The sequence below is a fragment of the Lissotriton vulgaris genome, chromosome 3_2 (assembly GCF_964263255.1).
Source record: "Lissotriton vulgaris chromosome 3_2, aLisVul1.2, whole genome shotgun sequence".
NCBI classification, from domain to species: domain Eukaryota; kingdom Metazoa; phylum Chordata; class Amphibia; order Caudata; family Salamandridae; genus Lissotriton; species Lissotriton vulgaris.
In genome coordinates, this window is record NC_141690.1 from 187,643,156 (window position 1) to 187,659,450 (window position 16,295).

Sequence of the window (16,295 nt, forward strand, 5' to 3'; positions counted from 1 at the left end):
TCCGCATTTTGAACTTTCGGGACCGAGACACTATTCTGCAGGCTGCAAGATCCTCTGGACCTTTGGCATTCGAGAACGCGTCCCTGCTTTTTTTCCCTGACTTTACCCAGGCAGTTCAGAAACAACGGCAGGGTTTTATAGATATTAAGAGAAGGTTGCGGGCCTCGGAAATCAAGTACTCTATGCTGTTTCCTGCCCGCCTCCGGATAGACTGTGACAGCAAAGCTTGGTTCTTTGATCATCCTGACTCTGCAGCGGACTGACTGGACCGAGTCCAGGGGCCGGACAAGGAGGGGGGACACCCCGATGGACAATGAGGAACAATGATCCCTTTTTTATCGTGTCAGTCGACTATGGAGGCGGGGGCGTTGATTTGATCGGGCGATCTTTTTCCGCACTGACATTGCTAATATTTTTGAGGTTTTCCGTATGTGACATTGTTGATGGGGTTTGTATGCGGGTTGGGATGGGGGAAATTGGTGGCCTGTTGTAAGGTCCTCCCTTTTTTTCTACGTTTAGATTTCGTAGTTGGATCTGGGGAGACAGGCACACTGCTAGTTGGGGATGTGTAAAAGTTGCATGCAGGGGTGCAGGGTGGGGGGTTGGAGGGTCGGGTTGAGGGGTTTTTAGTTTGTTGATTAGTGTTTTGTTTATGACCAGTGCTTGCAATGGATGTCACGGAATGCTTCAGAATTCTCGAGGGATGAGTATGGCTTCAGCTAGATTGGGCTTGGGAGTGTCCGTTCTCAGTTGAAACGTGAATGGTTTGGGAGACAAGATCAAACGTGCCATGGCGGGGCAGCTGATCAGGCGCCGGTCACCGGATGTGGTCTTACTCCAGGAGACTCATCTTATGGGAAAGATGTATGGCGCTACATAGGGGAGGGTATAAGCTGGTTGCTCATGCCGGTTTTACCTCGGGTTCCAGAGGGGTGGGGATACTAGTCAAAAATTCCTTTCCGCTCACTATACAAGCTACTTGGTCTGATAACCGAGGCCGCTATGTCGGCATCTCGAGACTCTGGGAGGACAGAACGATCACGTTCCTCTCTGTATATGATCCCCCGCACTGCAGACAGACACCTTTTGCAGGGTGTTCTTGTCGCTACCCATTGGCATCATGGTAATAGGGGGCGATTTCAATGCTGTCATGGATGGAGAGCTGGATAGGTACCCCTCCGTGTGTTACTGCCCTCTCGTAGATGGTTGTCGGATTTTGTCTCCGGAACAGGCATGGTTGATGGGTGGAGACTCCGGCACCCCTGTGACTTGGAGTACACGCATATGTCAGCAGCGCACCACTCTTTTTCCAGACGATGTTAGTTCAGGAAGTACGTCATCTGGCCAGAGGAGTGTCTGATCACTCGCCGATTTGGCTGCAACTAAAAGTAGGACCAAGCAATGTGGCTAGGGTCCCCCCAATTAGCGCTTGGCGGTTGAGAGACCCAGTTATCAAAAAAGAGCTGGTGCGCGCAACTGATAGCTACTTCCGAGAGAATGCAGGGACAGTTGACTCGGACTGCTCTCTCTGGGAGGCCTACAAAACTGTAGTCAGGGGAGAGGCTCTCTCCCTAATCTCGGGGCAGAGAGAAGAGTAGGGCAGAAATAGACAGGATCGAGGCAGAGCTATCTGCCTTGGAAAGGGAGGTCTCCACCACTGCGGACCCGGGGATATACACCGCCTCGGTCTCCTACGAGATGAATACAAACGCTTGGCGCGCGATGGGGCGAGGGAGCAGCACGCTAACACCCAAAGCAGAATCTATGAACATGGCGATGAGGCCGGGAAACTAATTGCATGGTTGGAGTAGGGCGACTGGGGGTCGCGTCTGGTGCCTGAGCTGCAGATTGCGGGCTCAGGGGTCATGACTGATCCACAGCTCATAGTGGACGAGTTTGCCCGTTATTATGAGGTCTATACTTCGGTGGGGTTGTACACTGTGGAAGAGAATGCGGAGGTGATCCGAGCCATCCCAATGCCCGTTTTATCGGCTGAGAATAGGGAGTTTTGGGATTCTGACATAAATTACGAGGTCGCGATGGCAATCCGGGGGGTACACTACGGTAAAGCCTCGGGCTCGAACGGTATTCCCGTTGAACTTTATAAACTTCATGCAGACCCCCTGGCTCCGTTCCTGAAGGCTATGTATCTCGAGAGCAGGGAAAATGGTGTACTCCCTTATGACCAACGTATCGCTAATATTATTGTGATTTATAAAGAAGGCAAGCCTCGTTTGGATTGCTCCTCCTACTGCCCAATTTCTCTCTTAAATGCAGAGCCTAAGGTTCTGGCCAAGCTGCTCGCAAATCGGTTGGTGAAGGTCCTATCTGAGCTGGTGCATCCGGACCAGTCCGGCTTTATGCCACGCCGCAACACTGCTCTTAATCTTCGTAGACTTCACGGGGTGGTGGCGGGTTCTGCTCGCATTCATGAGCCTGCGGTGCTTCTGTCGTTGGACGCCACTATGGCGTTCGACAGAGTGGAATGGTTTTATCTCTTTGCGGTGCTAGAGAAACTCGGGTTTGGCCCGGAATTTATACGATGGATCCGTCTCCTGTACTCTGCTCCGTTGGCCCGGGTTGTGGTGAACAGTCATAAGTCCCGTGACTTTCAGCTTGGGAGGGGCACCCGGCAGGGATGTCCCCTCTCGCCACTCTTGTTTGCCCTGGCCTTGAGCCGCTTGCGGCTTGGGTACGATGGGATAGATCGATCAAAGGGGTACGTTGGACTCCGGAGAGGGAGGACAAAATTTCGCTATAAGCTGATGATATCCTTATGTATTTGACCTCCCCCCGGCAGTCCCTAGTTGTCTTCATGGACATCTTGGAGATCTATGGGAGATATTCGGGTTTCGCCATTAATTGGAAGAAGTCGGTCCTCTTTGTGTTGAGCGGCGACCCCCCTAGAGTGCCAGAGAATTGTCCGGTTAAAATAAAACTGGTGGTTTCCGCTACCTTGGAGTTTACATCTCTCTGGATCCTAAGACGCGTTTCGAGTCTAATTTGGTTCCCTCCCTGGCCAGACTCCGCCGGGATATCACAAAATGGAAGGAACTGCCGCTTTCCCTACTGGGTCGGCGGTTCTGTTTAAAATGATGGCGCTACCACGGTTTTTATATGTTTTGCAGAACTTTTTTGATCCCGTGCCCCCTCCTATTTCAACGAGATAGAATCTTTGCAGCGTCAGCTCCTTTGGGCTGGGGAGCCGCGGATCGCACTATTTAAACTGATGTTGCCCTGGTATGTTGGTGGGATTGGACTGCCCAGTATTAGGAAATATTATTGGGCCTCCCAGCTGGCCCCAATCAATCATGCGATTTATGGCTCCCCAGCTGACCCGGGGTTCGCCATGGATCGTGGCCAGTTGCCGGGGGTTGAGTACACCCGGATTTTGTATGCTAGGCAGGTTTCCTTTGTTGGGTCCGGCGCCGAAGTGGCATGAGGCCAACCGTGCTCTCAAATGTGAGGGGAAGATAACAATGGCCACGCCATTATGGAACTCGGAAGCTCTGGCTAGCCTGTGGAAGTCGAAGGGTTTCGATCGCTGGGACCTGATCGGTATCTCGCAGGTCCGAGATATATGGGGCAAGAACGGGATATTGACTTTTGAGGAATTACAGGCCAGACACCAACTGAATGAGAGCAAGTGATACCGCTATTTGCAAATTAAGCATGCACTGGCAGCGGCTGTCCCTCGCGATGTGAAGCCGCCAGAGGCTTCTCCGCTAGAGGATCGAATCCTTGATGGGAATCTTCCCACCAGGGCGATTTCTCAGGTTTACAAGAAATTAGTCAACCACACTGAAGATCCCCTGGTGAAAGTGCGAGAACAATGGGTTGGAGATGGTCTGGTCTTGGATGATGAGGACTGGGTGGAGGCTGAGTCCTCACCTCGGGAAGTGGCGATCCCCATGAGACTTCGGCTGGTGCAGCTTAGGATCCTTCACAGGTCCTACACCACAGGCCCTGGGTTGTGTCGCATGGGGCTCGCCTCAAATGCAGATTGTCGTAGGGGTTGTGGTATGACTGGTACCTTTATGCATATTTTGTGGGAGTACCCAGAGATTCATAACTATTGGACCAAGATCCATGAGAAAATGAGTGAGGTGTGGGGTGTACAGATTGCGCTTGAGGCACGCCGCTGTTTACTTAATGTATGGGAGCCTTCTGACCTCACAAGTCATGGCAAGCTATGGGTCACTCTTGCCTGTATGATTGCTAAGCGAAATATCGCACAACTATGGGGTACTTGTCGGGCTCCCCAGATTGGGAAGTGGATGGAAGACCTTGATTGGTGTATGTTTCGGGAGAGAGCTGTTTAGGTGGCCAGAGGGAGACCCCGTAAATGGGCGAAGATATGGGCTGTCTGGAATGCTTACCGAGGATATATCTGTATACCGCCAGAAATAGATCCAATATGTGAGGACATTGAGGCACCATGAGCCCACTTCTACACTCCTTCATGATTCTGTACTGCTGGAACCCGCATTCGCAGACTTTGTTTCGCAGACGTCCACAGCAGGATGGTTTTGTTATTTGTCATTTTCATTTATGTTTAATACAAATATTTTTTTTAAAACATGAGAGACTTTAGTTGCCCTAACAGAAAATGAAGTCCTAACCTGAGGGGGGGGGGCCTACTGCCCTCAAATAATATCCCCATTTCTTACAAATACAGTTTAGTGGAACTAAATTACTAAGTTTTGGTGGTGCCCATTTGCCTACTCGCAAAGTTAATATGTTGCAGACCAGGTATGGTTAATATGTTCCCTGTCAATTACAGTGATATTAGTAAAGGAAGCTGGCTCTATATGTACTATTCCAAAGTATGGTATAGTGTGCACAGAGTCCAGTGGATCCCCAGAGGTAAAGCAGAGGTTAAAGTGGATAAAACCTTACTCTATTTTGTTGTAGTGTGGTTGAGCAGTCAGGCTTATCAGAGGATAGTGTTAAGCATTTGTCTTACACACTCAGGCAATAAATGATATCACACACTCAAAGACTGATTGTATACCAATTATCTGTATAAAACTTTGTTACTTTGTTATTTTTATTACTAGGACCAAGATTTACTCAGCAGCAGGTAAGTGATACTTTAAATACCTTTTAAGATACAGTGTGTACTGGTTTTGTAGGTGCATACCAATTACTTAGCAGTCGAGAAAATCAGTTGCAAGCTCTCAGAATACTTGTAATTACTTAAGATTACACCAAGTTACTTTGTTGCAGTACAAAACAGGTTCAACACAGAACATTTTCCAGCGCAAAATCCACCATACAATCCTATGTAGAAAAACAAAGAGTTCGGTTTTCAGGTAATTAAACAGTTTTGGTAACTGAGTTTTGGGGGCGGTAGAAAAAAGGTTCAGTTTAGCACTCAGAGGCAACCACCAGCGGCACTAGGGCAGCCGGGGGCAAAGTGAAAGAGTACCAATGGGGCTAAGGGGCACCTCATTGGTGGCTGATCATGGGCAGGCCACGTTTTTCTCAGGTTAAGGTAACGGCAAAGGGGGTCCCAGGTCAGCACCTAAGCCACACCACCAGTGGCGGTGCAGCGGCAGCTGGGTGCAGGGTGCTTAGATGGTGTCAGGAGCCCGAAACAATCCTATGGGGGTTGTCGTCTTTGGATTTCAGCTGCAGGCTCGGAGAAACCAACAGCTGGGCAGGTAAATCGAGATGTCCCTCGACATCGGGACACTTTGGGATTGGATCACCAGGACACAGGGTCGGAGACTGCAGGGGTGCCTTTCGGTGGTAGGAATCTGCTTACCGGTCTTGTTGCGGAGGAGGAGGGCCGTCGTGAAAAGGCTGCAGGCCTCAACACCGAACCTTGGAGGAGACACTCCTTGATGGTTTGCAAGTCAGAACCGCTGGGGGACCACTTCAGGACAGAGGAACACTTGGGACCTGGGTTGCGGGCAACTGGTGCCGAGGTAAGTTCTGGGGAAGTGTTTTTTCTTCTGTGGACAGGGCCGCTGTCCCCTGGAGTCTCCAGTCTGTATGAAGTGGGGATCAGCCCTCACCAAATATGGAGGTCACTGATCCTTTCTGTAGCAGTTTTCTCTTGGGCGCGGCAGGCAGGAAGGGAGGGAGGGCTGAGGCTAAGTCAGTTGGGCGTGGAGTCACAGCAGCAACATCTTCGGGATTCCAATCTTCTTAAGCCGTCAGTAGCTGCTTTCTGGGTTCAGGGTTGCCCCTAAATTCTGCATTTAGGGGGCATTTTAGGGGTATCGAGGTAGTAGCCAATGGGCTACTGTCCTAGGGGGACTACACCCTTAGTGTGCTCACCCCACGTGCGGAGTGGGCACAATCCATGTCCCTGATTGGAGGGGGCCTGCCATTTGCAAGATGGCTGGCACTGAAGAGTGGGCTTCACCTCACCTCCCCCACCTGAGGGATGGGGTTGGCAGAGGTGGGCACACCTTATGGACAGTCCTGATTTTTCCCACCTGTCTTCCTGCCGAAAATAGGGCGAGACAGGAAGGGAGCCTGTTTCTGATTGCGGGAGAAAGCAAAAGACACACAATTGATGGACGGAACAAATCAAAACATTTACCCCCAGTCAAGAGATAAGGGTTAAATCCATCATTCTTTTGCTCACCATGCCAGCCCGGTTTAGACCTGGCCATATGCAAAGCAGTATTGACCCTGTGCCTCATGGGAACAGTCCAGCCCGAACTTCTAAGCCAGGTCCTCCCTGAACCGGAAACAAGCATCCTAGGCCCAAGTCCCGGAGCGACTGAGGTTGACCTTAGCCTTGCATGTTGTAGTTGGCTCTCCTTGGTCTCCCTTACCCTGAGCGTCTTGGGGGTAAAAACGGAGCAGGTGTTGCAATCTTTGCTCTCCTGGTCGATTTCGATGTTTTCCTTCCTCTTCGTCGTCCCGGTTCAGTGGTTTTGCTTTGAGAAGTATTTTTCCAATCCTTTTCGTGGTTCTCGTGTCTTTTTCCTCTTCTTTTCTTCAAAAAAAAACTCTGGAACCTCACGGTGACGTTCCAGACCCAAAGAAGGAAAACAGATTCTGAAGATGGCACCCAAGGGTGGGAGCTACCGCAGGAAGCGTGCAGACGTCACAGGAAGTGAAAAACAACTACGGGATGGCTCTAATCAGCAAGGCTGAGCCAAAGTAACAATGAACAAAAGAAGGTGCCAGTGCTGATATTATTGGTATTCGTGCAACAAATGACCAAAACAGAACTTGAAAAAATCAAGGACGGGAGTAACTATTTAATAGTTTTTTTTATATTTTAGCAATGTTTGGAAAAAAGAAGGCTTCTCTATTTTTTCTCATTTACAAGGGGACATATTTACAAAAGGACACATGAAACTTAGGGAAGTGATTGTAGTTCATCAATCATACAGTATTCCAGGCATATCACAGACATTCAAAACACATTCACACCACTCGGAGACGGGGATTATGTGAGTCAAAAATTACAATCTTAAAATATGTACACTATATACTACAAAATAAGCAAGATGTATACTACAAGGTAAACAAAGCAACAGGCCACAGTCTGCGGACACAATTTACAAAAAATGAAAAAACAATTTGTTGGTGTCTGCGAGAGCGACAAGAGCTTACAGTTGTTCTCTCTTAGTCGCTAGTACAATACCAAGTTCTACTAGCAACAAAAGTTTCGTTGGTAGATCTAGTTAGGATTGTACAGTAAAAAACTAATTGTTTTTTCATTTTTTGTAAATTGTGTCCGCAGACTGTGGCCTGTTGCTCCTCCTACTGGGTTCCATCCCTCAAGTTGGAAAACTATGCGGTGAGCCGCATAAGGGCCCCTTTGGGGAAAGCTGACCATAGTTACCTTTAAGAGGAGTGCTGTCGCCCCTCAATGGATGGGAAGGTGGCTTTAACCCCAGAGCTTGATTCTAACATGGCCACCTTCCTCACAAAATTCAGGAAGGACCCAAGAAAAGGGCAAGCATGTCAGGATAAACTTCTGGATGCTCTTGGCCCCATCACCAAAAATCCTTGAAATGGGGGAGAATGTCAAGTCTTTGGGTTCACTGGTCTCGCCACAGGTTCTCTCCAGGTGGGCTCAACATGCAGTGGTGTTTCTAGGCAATGCCAACTGCGCACTATCCACAGAGTGGCGCTCTTCGCTATTAATAGTGGATCCGAAACTTGGGGACTTCGCGGACTCTGAGTTGGGAGCAGTAGCTCAAGAGAAGCTCTTTGGGGAGCCATTTATAAATGAGATGGGCACATTTGTAAAATATGTTTAAGCAATTTGGGGCCAGTCGATGCAGGGGCTGCTCGGTCGGCCAATTGTTCTTCCAACACCCTCCAAGAGGACAAGGCTACAGGCGCAGCCACTACCAAAACCAGACCCGTTTTGCAAACTTCTACTCGACCAATGGTAGGCACGGCAGAGGAGCTAAAGGATTAAACGCTTCCTCCACTATTGGTGAGTGTTCGCACTTCTTCTATCATCCAAAATAAGGGGCCATCTGGTACTATTTCTCCACGTGTGGAAACAATCACAAGCGATGGATCTTGCAAACAGTTGAGTGATTTCAAATAGTTTTGGGGGTCCCCAGTTCAGGCATCACAACCCAGAACTCTCCAATTCTCTCAGGAAGAGGCTGAGTTGGTCTAAGAGGTTGTCTCGCTCCATATAGCCATATGCGCTACCACACTTCATTCCCGCGGTTTTGTCAGCAACATTTTTCTTATCAAAGCCGATGATGGGCAACACCCGGTCATAAATTTGCACAAATTTAACAAGTGGCTGTTGTACTGCCATTTCAAATTGGAGGGCATCCACCTCCTTTAAGATGTGCTTCCTCCCTCAGGCTGGATGGTCCAAGTGGACCTAAAAGTTGCCCTGCTTGGTCACCCCAATCTTCTAGCCCCACAGAAGGTTTCTCCAGTTCCTCTGGGGGGCACAGACTTTTCAATTCACTACCCTGCTTTTCAGACTTTCCTCCACCCCCTGATGCTTCACAAAGGTGCTCAGACTAGTCGTGGAGTACCTGTGGGAGCAGGGGACCAGACTCAGTTTACCTTAACGACATGCTCCTCTTTGCCCAAGACCCCCCGACAGCTGTCAAGACAGATGGCAGTCAAACAGATATCTCCCCTTACCCCTACGTAGAAAGGGTTTGTCGTAGATTCCACCGAAGCTACATGGAGTCTCCCGTCCCGGAAAGATTTCCAAAGTCCCAGGATTTGTCTCAAACTCCAGAAAACTTTGTCATGGCAATGGGTGTTGCTAAGACAGATCGCTTGCCTGATAGTGCTTTTATCGGCATCCATTCAGGCCGTTTTTCCAGGCCCCCTCCACAGCCTGTCCCTTGAGACGGGGAGAGACAAGGAGAGACAGACTTCACACCCCCAAGCTGTTCTATCTGACGAAGCGCAAGAGGAGATTCAGTGGTGGCTTTCCCACATAGAAGCGTGGAATGGGAGAGTGATATTTGGCTCAGCTGCAGACCTTGTGATAGAGTCTGAAACTAGCAAGGCTGAGTGGGTCGCTCGGTGTGAAGATTTTTCCATGGGAGGATTATGGTCTCCTCAGGAACAGAAACTACACATCAAATATGTGGAGATCCTGGCTTCTTTCGCTGTAGGACACAATACAGAGTTCAGTCTTGTGTATTACTAAAAATGGACAATGTTTCAGCGGTCATGTATATCAACCACCTAGGAGGCACTCTGTCCAAGATCCTCTCAGACCCGGTGACTGACTTCTGGCCCTTCTGCTTAGATCATCAGATATTGGTCTCAGCAGAGTACTTCCCGGTCAGGACAATCGAGTGGCGGGTTAGCAGTCTACCCACTCTTCAGGCTCAATGGGATCCCTTCTCTGTGGACCTGTTTGCCTCCAGATTGGACCACCAGCTACCCAGATTCTTGAGCTGGAAACTATATCCTTTAGCATCGGGCACAGAAGCATTCCTGCAGGAACCATTCACAATTAGCCCATATCAAACGACAGCAGGCGGACGTCATGCTTGTGTAGTTCAGATCCTTAATTTCCCAGGCAGATTAGCAGAACAGGGCATGCCTTATTGTTCCAACAACACCTTTCTCTCAGCCATATCGGTGGGCCATATGCCTATGGACGGGGAACCAGCAGGGGAACACCCTTCGGAATACGGATTGCTTCAGGGCATTCATTTGTCAAGGACAACGGAACCATGTTATTCAGCACTGTGGGATGTCAAAAAGGAACTTTACCTCTGCTTATCGCTCGCAACCTTGTAGGTTCCCATTTAGGAAAGCTGTCCGCCAAGATGGCTATGTTGCTCTGCATGGTATCATGCAGGAGGGTTTCTGATGGGCGGGTCATGGATATTACTAGAAGGTATCTTGCTCCCTCAAGGTTGTCCTTCACGGTTAACAGGCGTATTAAATTCAATACTAGAGTGATCGATTACCCTGCCTTTCCATATTCTCCGAAGCTTTGTGTCGTGCAGTACCTGAAGGCTTAGGATAACAGGTCGGTGGAATTTCGCCCCTCGAGGAAGTAGTGGGCAAAGGAACGATGGATTTAACCCAGATCTTTTGACTGGGGGAGAATATTTGCATGGTCAGCATTTCGTCCATCATTTGTTTGCTATAACATTTTTCGCCTTAAGTGGAATGGGTATGCCCAGACGTGGATCCCTTACTCACTGTGCCACTGGATTCAAGCTAGCCTGGCTGATCAAGGGTGACATACCCTGAAACTGGTCACAGGATTCTTGTTTCCGGTTAAGGGAGGACCTGGCCTGGCAGTTCGGTCTGGACTGTTCCCATGGGGCACAGGGTCAAGACTGATTTGCATATGGCTGGGTCCAAACTTGGGTGGCATAGTGGGCAAAAGAATGATAGATTTAACCCAGATCTTTTGATTGGGGAGAATGTTTGCATTGTCAGCATTCCGTCGGTCATTTGTTTGCTGTAACACTTTTCGCTCAGAGGAAAAAGCAGCTTTTGTTTGCCCCCCAAAACCCGCATAAGTGGTATTTTCCCCTACCATAGCCCATTGGGTAATGTGGGCTATGAAGGAGGCTGGGTTAGATGTGAAGATTTTTGGTGAACATTACACTCGCAGAGCCATGGCTTAGAAGGAGTTGAAACTAGGGGCTCGCCTGAGGGATATTATGTAAGCGCGAGATTGGCCCTCTGACTACTTTTAAAAGGCTTTATTTTAAACTAGTGCTGGCAATGGCACAAATGGTGGTAAGTAAGCTTTTAACAAGCATAATCCTCACCTTTGGTAATGACATAGAATGAAAGATTTCCTAGCTATTATAATGGAAAGTTTCAATTCTATTAAACGCATCGCTACTGCGGCGATTTTTGCGCTGCACAGCTTTTTTCATTTTTCCGCGTTACATGACGAGCTCAGCTCGTCATCAGCACACGCCACCCGTGTCTGATGACGAGCTCAGCTCGTCATCAGCATCGAAGGGGTTAAGGACTCGGAGGTGAGGATTATCACACCCTCAGATTTCTGATCTGGGAGACCTTTCCAGTGACTAGTAAGCAATAAGGTTCTGGTGTCAGTTCAGGATTGTTAAGCTGTTTTCTTGTATTGATGCTATGTATAAGAAGAGGTTTCTTGCATTTCTGCTATTTATACTGGCTTTTTGTATGACCTGTGTTACTGGAGATTCAGGTCGTGATTTTACCTTTTTTCCAGGATCAGAAACTGGGAAGCAGGACGCATGAGAAGAGGAGGTTGGCGCAACAATAGAGACTCTGACAGGAACAGAGGACTATGTTACAGAACTGAACTCCTGATAGGATGTTCATGGACTGCTCATAACGTATTTTTTTTAACTCCATTCCCAATCATTCATGGGAACTTTAGTTTATTGTAGATGCAATGAAGTGGATGCTGTGAATGTTACGATACCGCGGACATTTTTCATTCAGCACCTACAGCACAATGGACCTGTAATCTATTTTTTTCTAGAACAAATACATCTGATTGAGCTATACCCAAGTCCTGGGTCTCTTCAAAGCCATTTAGTGGAGTGCGCTGTGGCCACAAAATGCATAATCCTTCCAAAGACTATCACTGCCTGGCCTTTGAGGATACACCAAGGTCACAGAACACTGTTTACAGTTATGTTGCTTGGTGGAGAGGGATTCTATACTCCTAAATGCACTGCAAGCCCAGCTGAACAAAGCATTTATCACATCACTGAAGATGCAGTATTCCCCTAACCCTCTACCCGGAGAGGAGCTTCTCACCCCAAAAAGCTGTATACTCCACAGTTTGGAGCCTGCTGCCAATCGCGAGGATTCTGCCCTCAGGGGTACAGAGCCAGACAAGGGTTAAGATGGTACAAAGTTTATGAGTCTTGTAAAAAATGAGGGATCTGTGAGTTGATCAGGTTTACAGCTTTAGGTGCATTGCATGACAGCGTGTTGACTAAGTCAGAATTAAGATCAAGATAAAGGAAGAGATGCACAATGTAGTCCTCATTCCATTGCGCAAAGATTCTTTTGAAAGGGGGATTCTCAAATCAGTCTTAAAACCATGGCAATACAAATTAAACAGACGATATTAATCTATGTGTATTTAATTTGGTGAAACTCTTATGTGTACTGGAAGCAGTTCGGCATTTCCGTGACCATACTCAATTTTTATTATCATTTGACAACTTTTTGTTTTGTTACAGGTTATTTTGGTGCCACCCACCTTATGAGTGGTTGGCTCGCTTTCAGTCACTTTCTTTTTGAAGTTCGGGTTGGGCAATTGATCTGGGTGTGTAAAGCAAACCTTGGGTACAGAGGGTCGTGCATCTTTTCAGGTCATTATTAAAAGATTTAATGAAAAGGGAGCCCCTTTAAAACAAAGCCAGCAGAAATGGATGATACCAATGGAATGTCAGTATTCTATGGAAAAGAAGTTTAGCATGAGAAGACAATACCTTCCCTGGTAATTAGAGCTGCTTACATTTTGACATTTTCAGCACTTAGTTAATTAAGTTAAATCAGAAGGTTAAGACAGTAAATTAATGTTTTGCTATCTTTGCCTTCCCACTTAGCATTCATGGTGGCCTATAGCGCTGCACACATGCATACAGACAGGTTCTGTATCACTGAAAAACAAACAAAAATATGCCAACATCAGTTGGCCATGAGGTTGATGTTACTTACTGTGCTCATGACGTTCCTGGAATACAAATCGAAGATGCAATAAAATACAGCTCGAGGATGCAGCTGGTGGACTTCTTACCAAATGGTTAATAGAACAGTATTTTCAAGAACTCCAAAACCTAGAACAAAAAAGACACCAACACCAAATTTGTATAAAGCTTCACTGACTCTAGGTGAATCAGACATATTTTCCTTAGCAACATAGTCCCTGAAAGTAATCTTTAATGAGCAAGGGTTGATGATAAAACTATTTTAAACTCAACCTTGCAGTTGCCACTTGCTAGATAGCATAGACTGAGAACTTAAGTGTTTAAGAATTATGGCTTCTTACAAAATGTACCTCTAGCTGTGGTCAAAGCAGTTTATAGTTTAAACTTTTCGTGGAGCACCAAGATGCAGGGAAGGTCCACTCCCTTTCCTGAACCAGCTCACAACTGTATATGGGCTAGAATGCTACTCTGAGTGACTGCCAATAGTAAGATTATTTACAAGCAATGCTCCCTTATGTGGATGTTTTTTAAGTAACACTAAGCGGCCAAGAGTATGCCCAAACTTGGTTCCCGTCCACACTGTGCCGCCGGAACTAAGCTGCACCTGAAAAAGGCTGAAACTAGTTTTGGGTTGGTTGTGTTCCGTTTCAGAGAGGACCTGGCATGGCAGTGTAGGCTGGACTGTTCCTACTGGAGCAGGACCAAGCTGATTTGCATATGGCTAGGTCTAATCTGAGGTGGTATGGTGGCCAAAGAAAGATTGTTTGGAATACTTCATGGAGCAATTGCAGTGATTAGACTATTAGCAAGCATTCCTCCCATTACCTTTGTGTGTTTTTGATTCACCAATGTCTCACATGGAAGCCCAGGAATGTCATTTTATTGACACTGCCCAACCAAAAGCAAAGTGGTTGAAGCATAGAACAATAATAATGGTTCTGTCGGACTGAAATACACAGTAATATAGTATTCCCTGGTTTATTACTCACAACATCCGTCCCTGTAAGGGTACAACGATAGTGGTACCTATACCAATATGAAACAGAACACACTGACCACAATGAAGGCTCCTCTTGGGTACCTAGTCCTATATACGTAGTATTGGTGGTCTGCAGACTCAGCCAATATCGAGATAATTCTTAGATCTCTGTATTGATTATTTATACAGCGTTAATATGATCGGTGAGGCGTTGTGTCCTTGATATGAAAAACGGGTGTCACTGTCTAACTCCTTCCTTCTGACCCGGTTTTCAGAAGGAAGGATTTAGACCGTGACACCCGTTTTTCATATCAAGGCACACACCACCAGCCGTCAGTGCACGCTTTCACCAGGCATACACACCACCGGCCGTCAGTAAACTTGTGGATTTGTAGAGCGCAGTTGTTGCCCGTGGGCGTCCAAGCGCTCAGTGCACGCTTTCACCAGGCACACACACCACCAGCCATCAGTGCACGCTTTCACCAGGCATACACACCACCAGCCGTCAGTGCACACTTTCACCAGGCACACACACACACACACACCGCCAGCCATCAGTACACGCTTTCACCAGGTATACACACCACCGGCCATCAGTGCACACTTTCACCAGGCATACACACCACCGTCCATCAGTGCACGCTTTCACCAGGCACACACACACCACCAGCCATCAGTGCACGCTTTCACCAGGCATACACACCACCGGCCCTCAGTGTACACTCTCACCAGGCTTCAGTTTCAGTTTCATCAACTTTTATTCGATTATCAATTTGAATAATCATAAAAAGTACATACTAAAGAATATGAACACACATGAGTAAGATAAAATAAGTCAGATAAAAGGATACTTTAGGTAGAAAAAATAGGTTATACAGTTCTATACAGTTCTGGGTTGACTAGAAACATTACGACGTATTATTAAGACTGCTTTAAGAAAAGTCACTATAAGTTTAGCTTCATGTAGCGATTTCAGAGATTGCAAGTAAAGAAATGCAGGATAGCTTTGTCTGTATCCACTGGTTCTGAGAATCGGGATAATCCACGTTTTCCTTGGTAATTTATAGTATTTGCAGAATAGAACAACGTGGATCGTAGATTGTGGGGAGGTTCCGTCACAGGGACATTTCATCAAGTTGCGCGACCAGTTGTGTGTTTCCGGAAATGAAACTAAACGGAAAAAAATGTTAAAGCGTAGTCTTGTTAATAAAAACTTTTCGTGATTAGATAAAAAGTACGTCAGATAAGGCTGTATACATTTCCCAGTCTGTTGGGCACAGATTTTTTCGTTTAGCGGTTTTGTGATCTTTGCCTGGTTCCGTAGATCCCTCAAATGGCCCATGCACATTAACTTTAACTGTTTCCTGGAAATGTCTTCCACTGAAGGAGGTTCTACAAAATAGGACTCGCGATCCAGGTCTTTAAAGAAGTTGCATATATAAGTTAGCCACGGGATTTTTCGCCATTTTGTCAGGGCTAAACAGTCAGTGATGAGGGAGCGAGTTAGGTGACATACAGGGTTGCACCATATTCAATGCCACAGTAGGATAGGCTGGCATCGGATGGTGTCAATTATGTATTCCATGCCGAGCTCCCGGTGTGAAGCTAGTATCGGGGAACTTTGAGGGAGGGCTAAAATGTATTTTATGAAGGCATTTTCAGTGACCTGTAGCTGGTCGATACGTCCGTGACCCCAGATTCCAGCCCCATAGGTGGCCACAGTATGGCACTTTGCATAGTATATGGTCAGGAGTTCAGGTGGCGCAGGTTTCCCCAATTTCCTCGAGAAGGAGGTTAATGAAGATGTTGCACGACGAAAGTGGAGATTCCTGGCTTCGATTGCCTTTCGCCAATTCATTGCATCGTCCACTAGGATTCCCAGGTATGGGTAGACTGGGGTTTTCTCCAGTTTGTTGTTATCAACCATTATTGATTTGGGGTTTTTGATCCTGGGACCGATGTGCATTGTGAAAGTTTTCTTGATGTTTATTTTAAGACCAAGTGAGTGAATGCTGCATATTTATTGATTTGTATCTGGAGTTGGTTTAATGTCCGTGCTAAAATGACTGAATCGTCAGCATACAACAATGTGGGTATCGGGCGATGATTTATCTGGGGTAGGTCCTGACTCCCTTCCAGCATGGCCTGTTCAAGCCCGTTTGTATAAAGGTTGAACAGGAAGGGAGCCAGTACACATCCCTGTCTTACTCCCT

The 16,295-nt window shown here is 47.1% G+C and overlaps 1 protein-coding gene across 8 annotated transcripts in view; it reads right to left on the reverse strand.

Annotated features, from left to right (window-relative positions):
* RNF4 (ring finger protein 4) overlaps window positions 1-16,295 on the reverse strand; it is a 334,013-nt gene that overhangs the window by 281,766 nt on the left and 35,952 nt on the right. For all 8 annotated transcript variants that reach the window (XM_086964195.1, XM_086964191.1, XM_086964193.1 and 5 more), the window contains exon 2: window positions 13,114-13,232. Coding sequence is in view for 4 of the 8 variants with exons in the window: in XM_086964191.1 (XP_086820317.1) it covers window positions 13,114-13,122 (9 nt within the window). In the remaining 4 variants the exon portion in view is untranslated. The remainder of the gene's footprint in view (window positions 1-13,113; window positions 13,233-16,295) is intronic.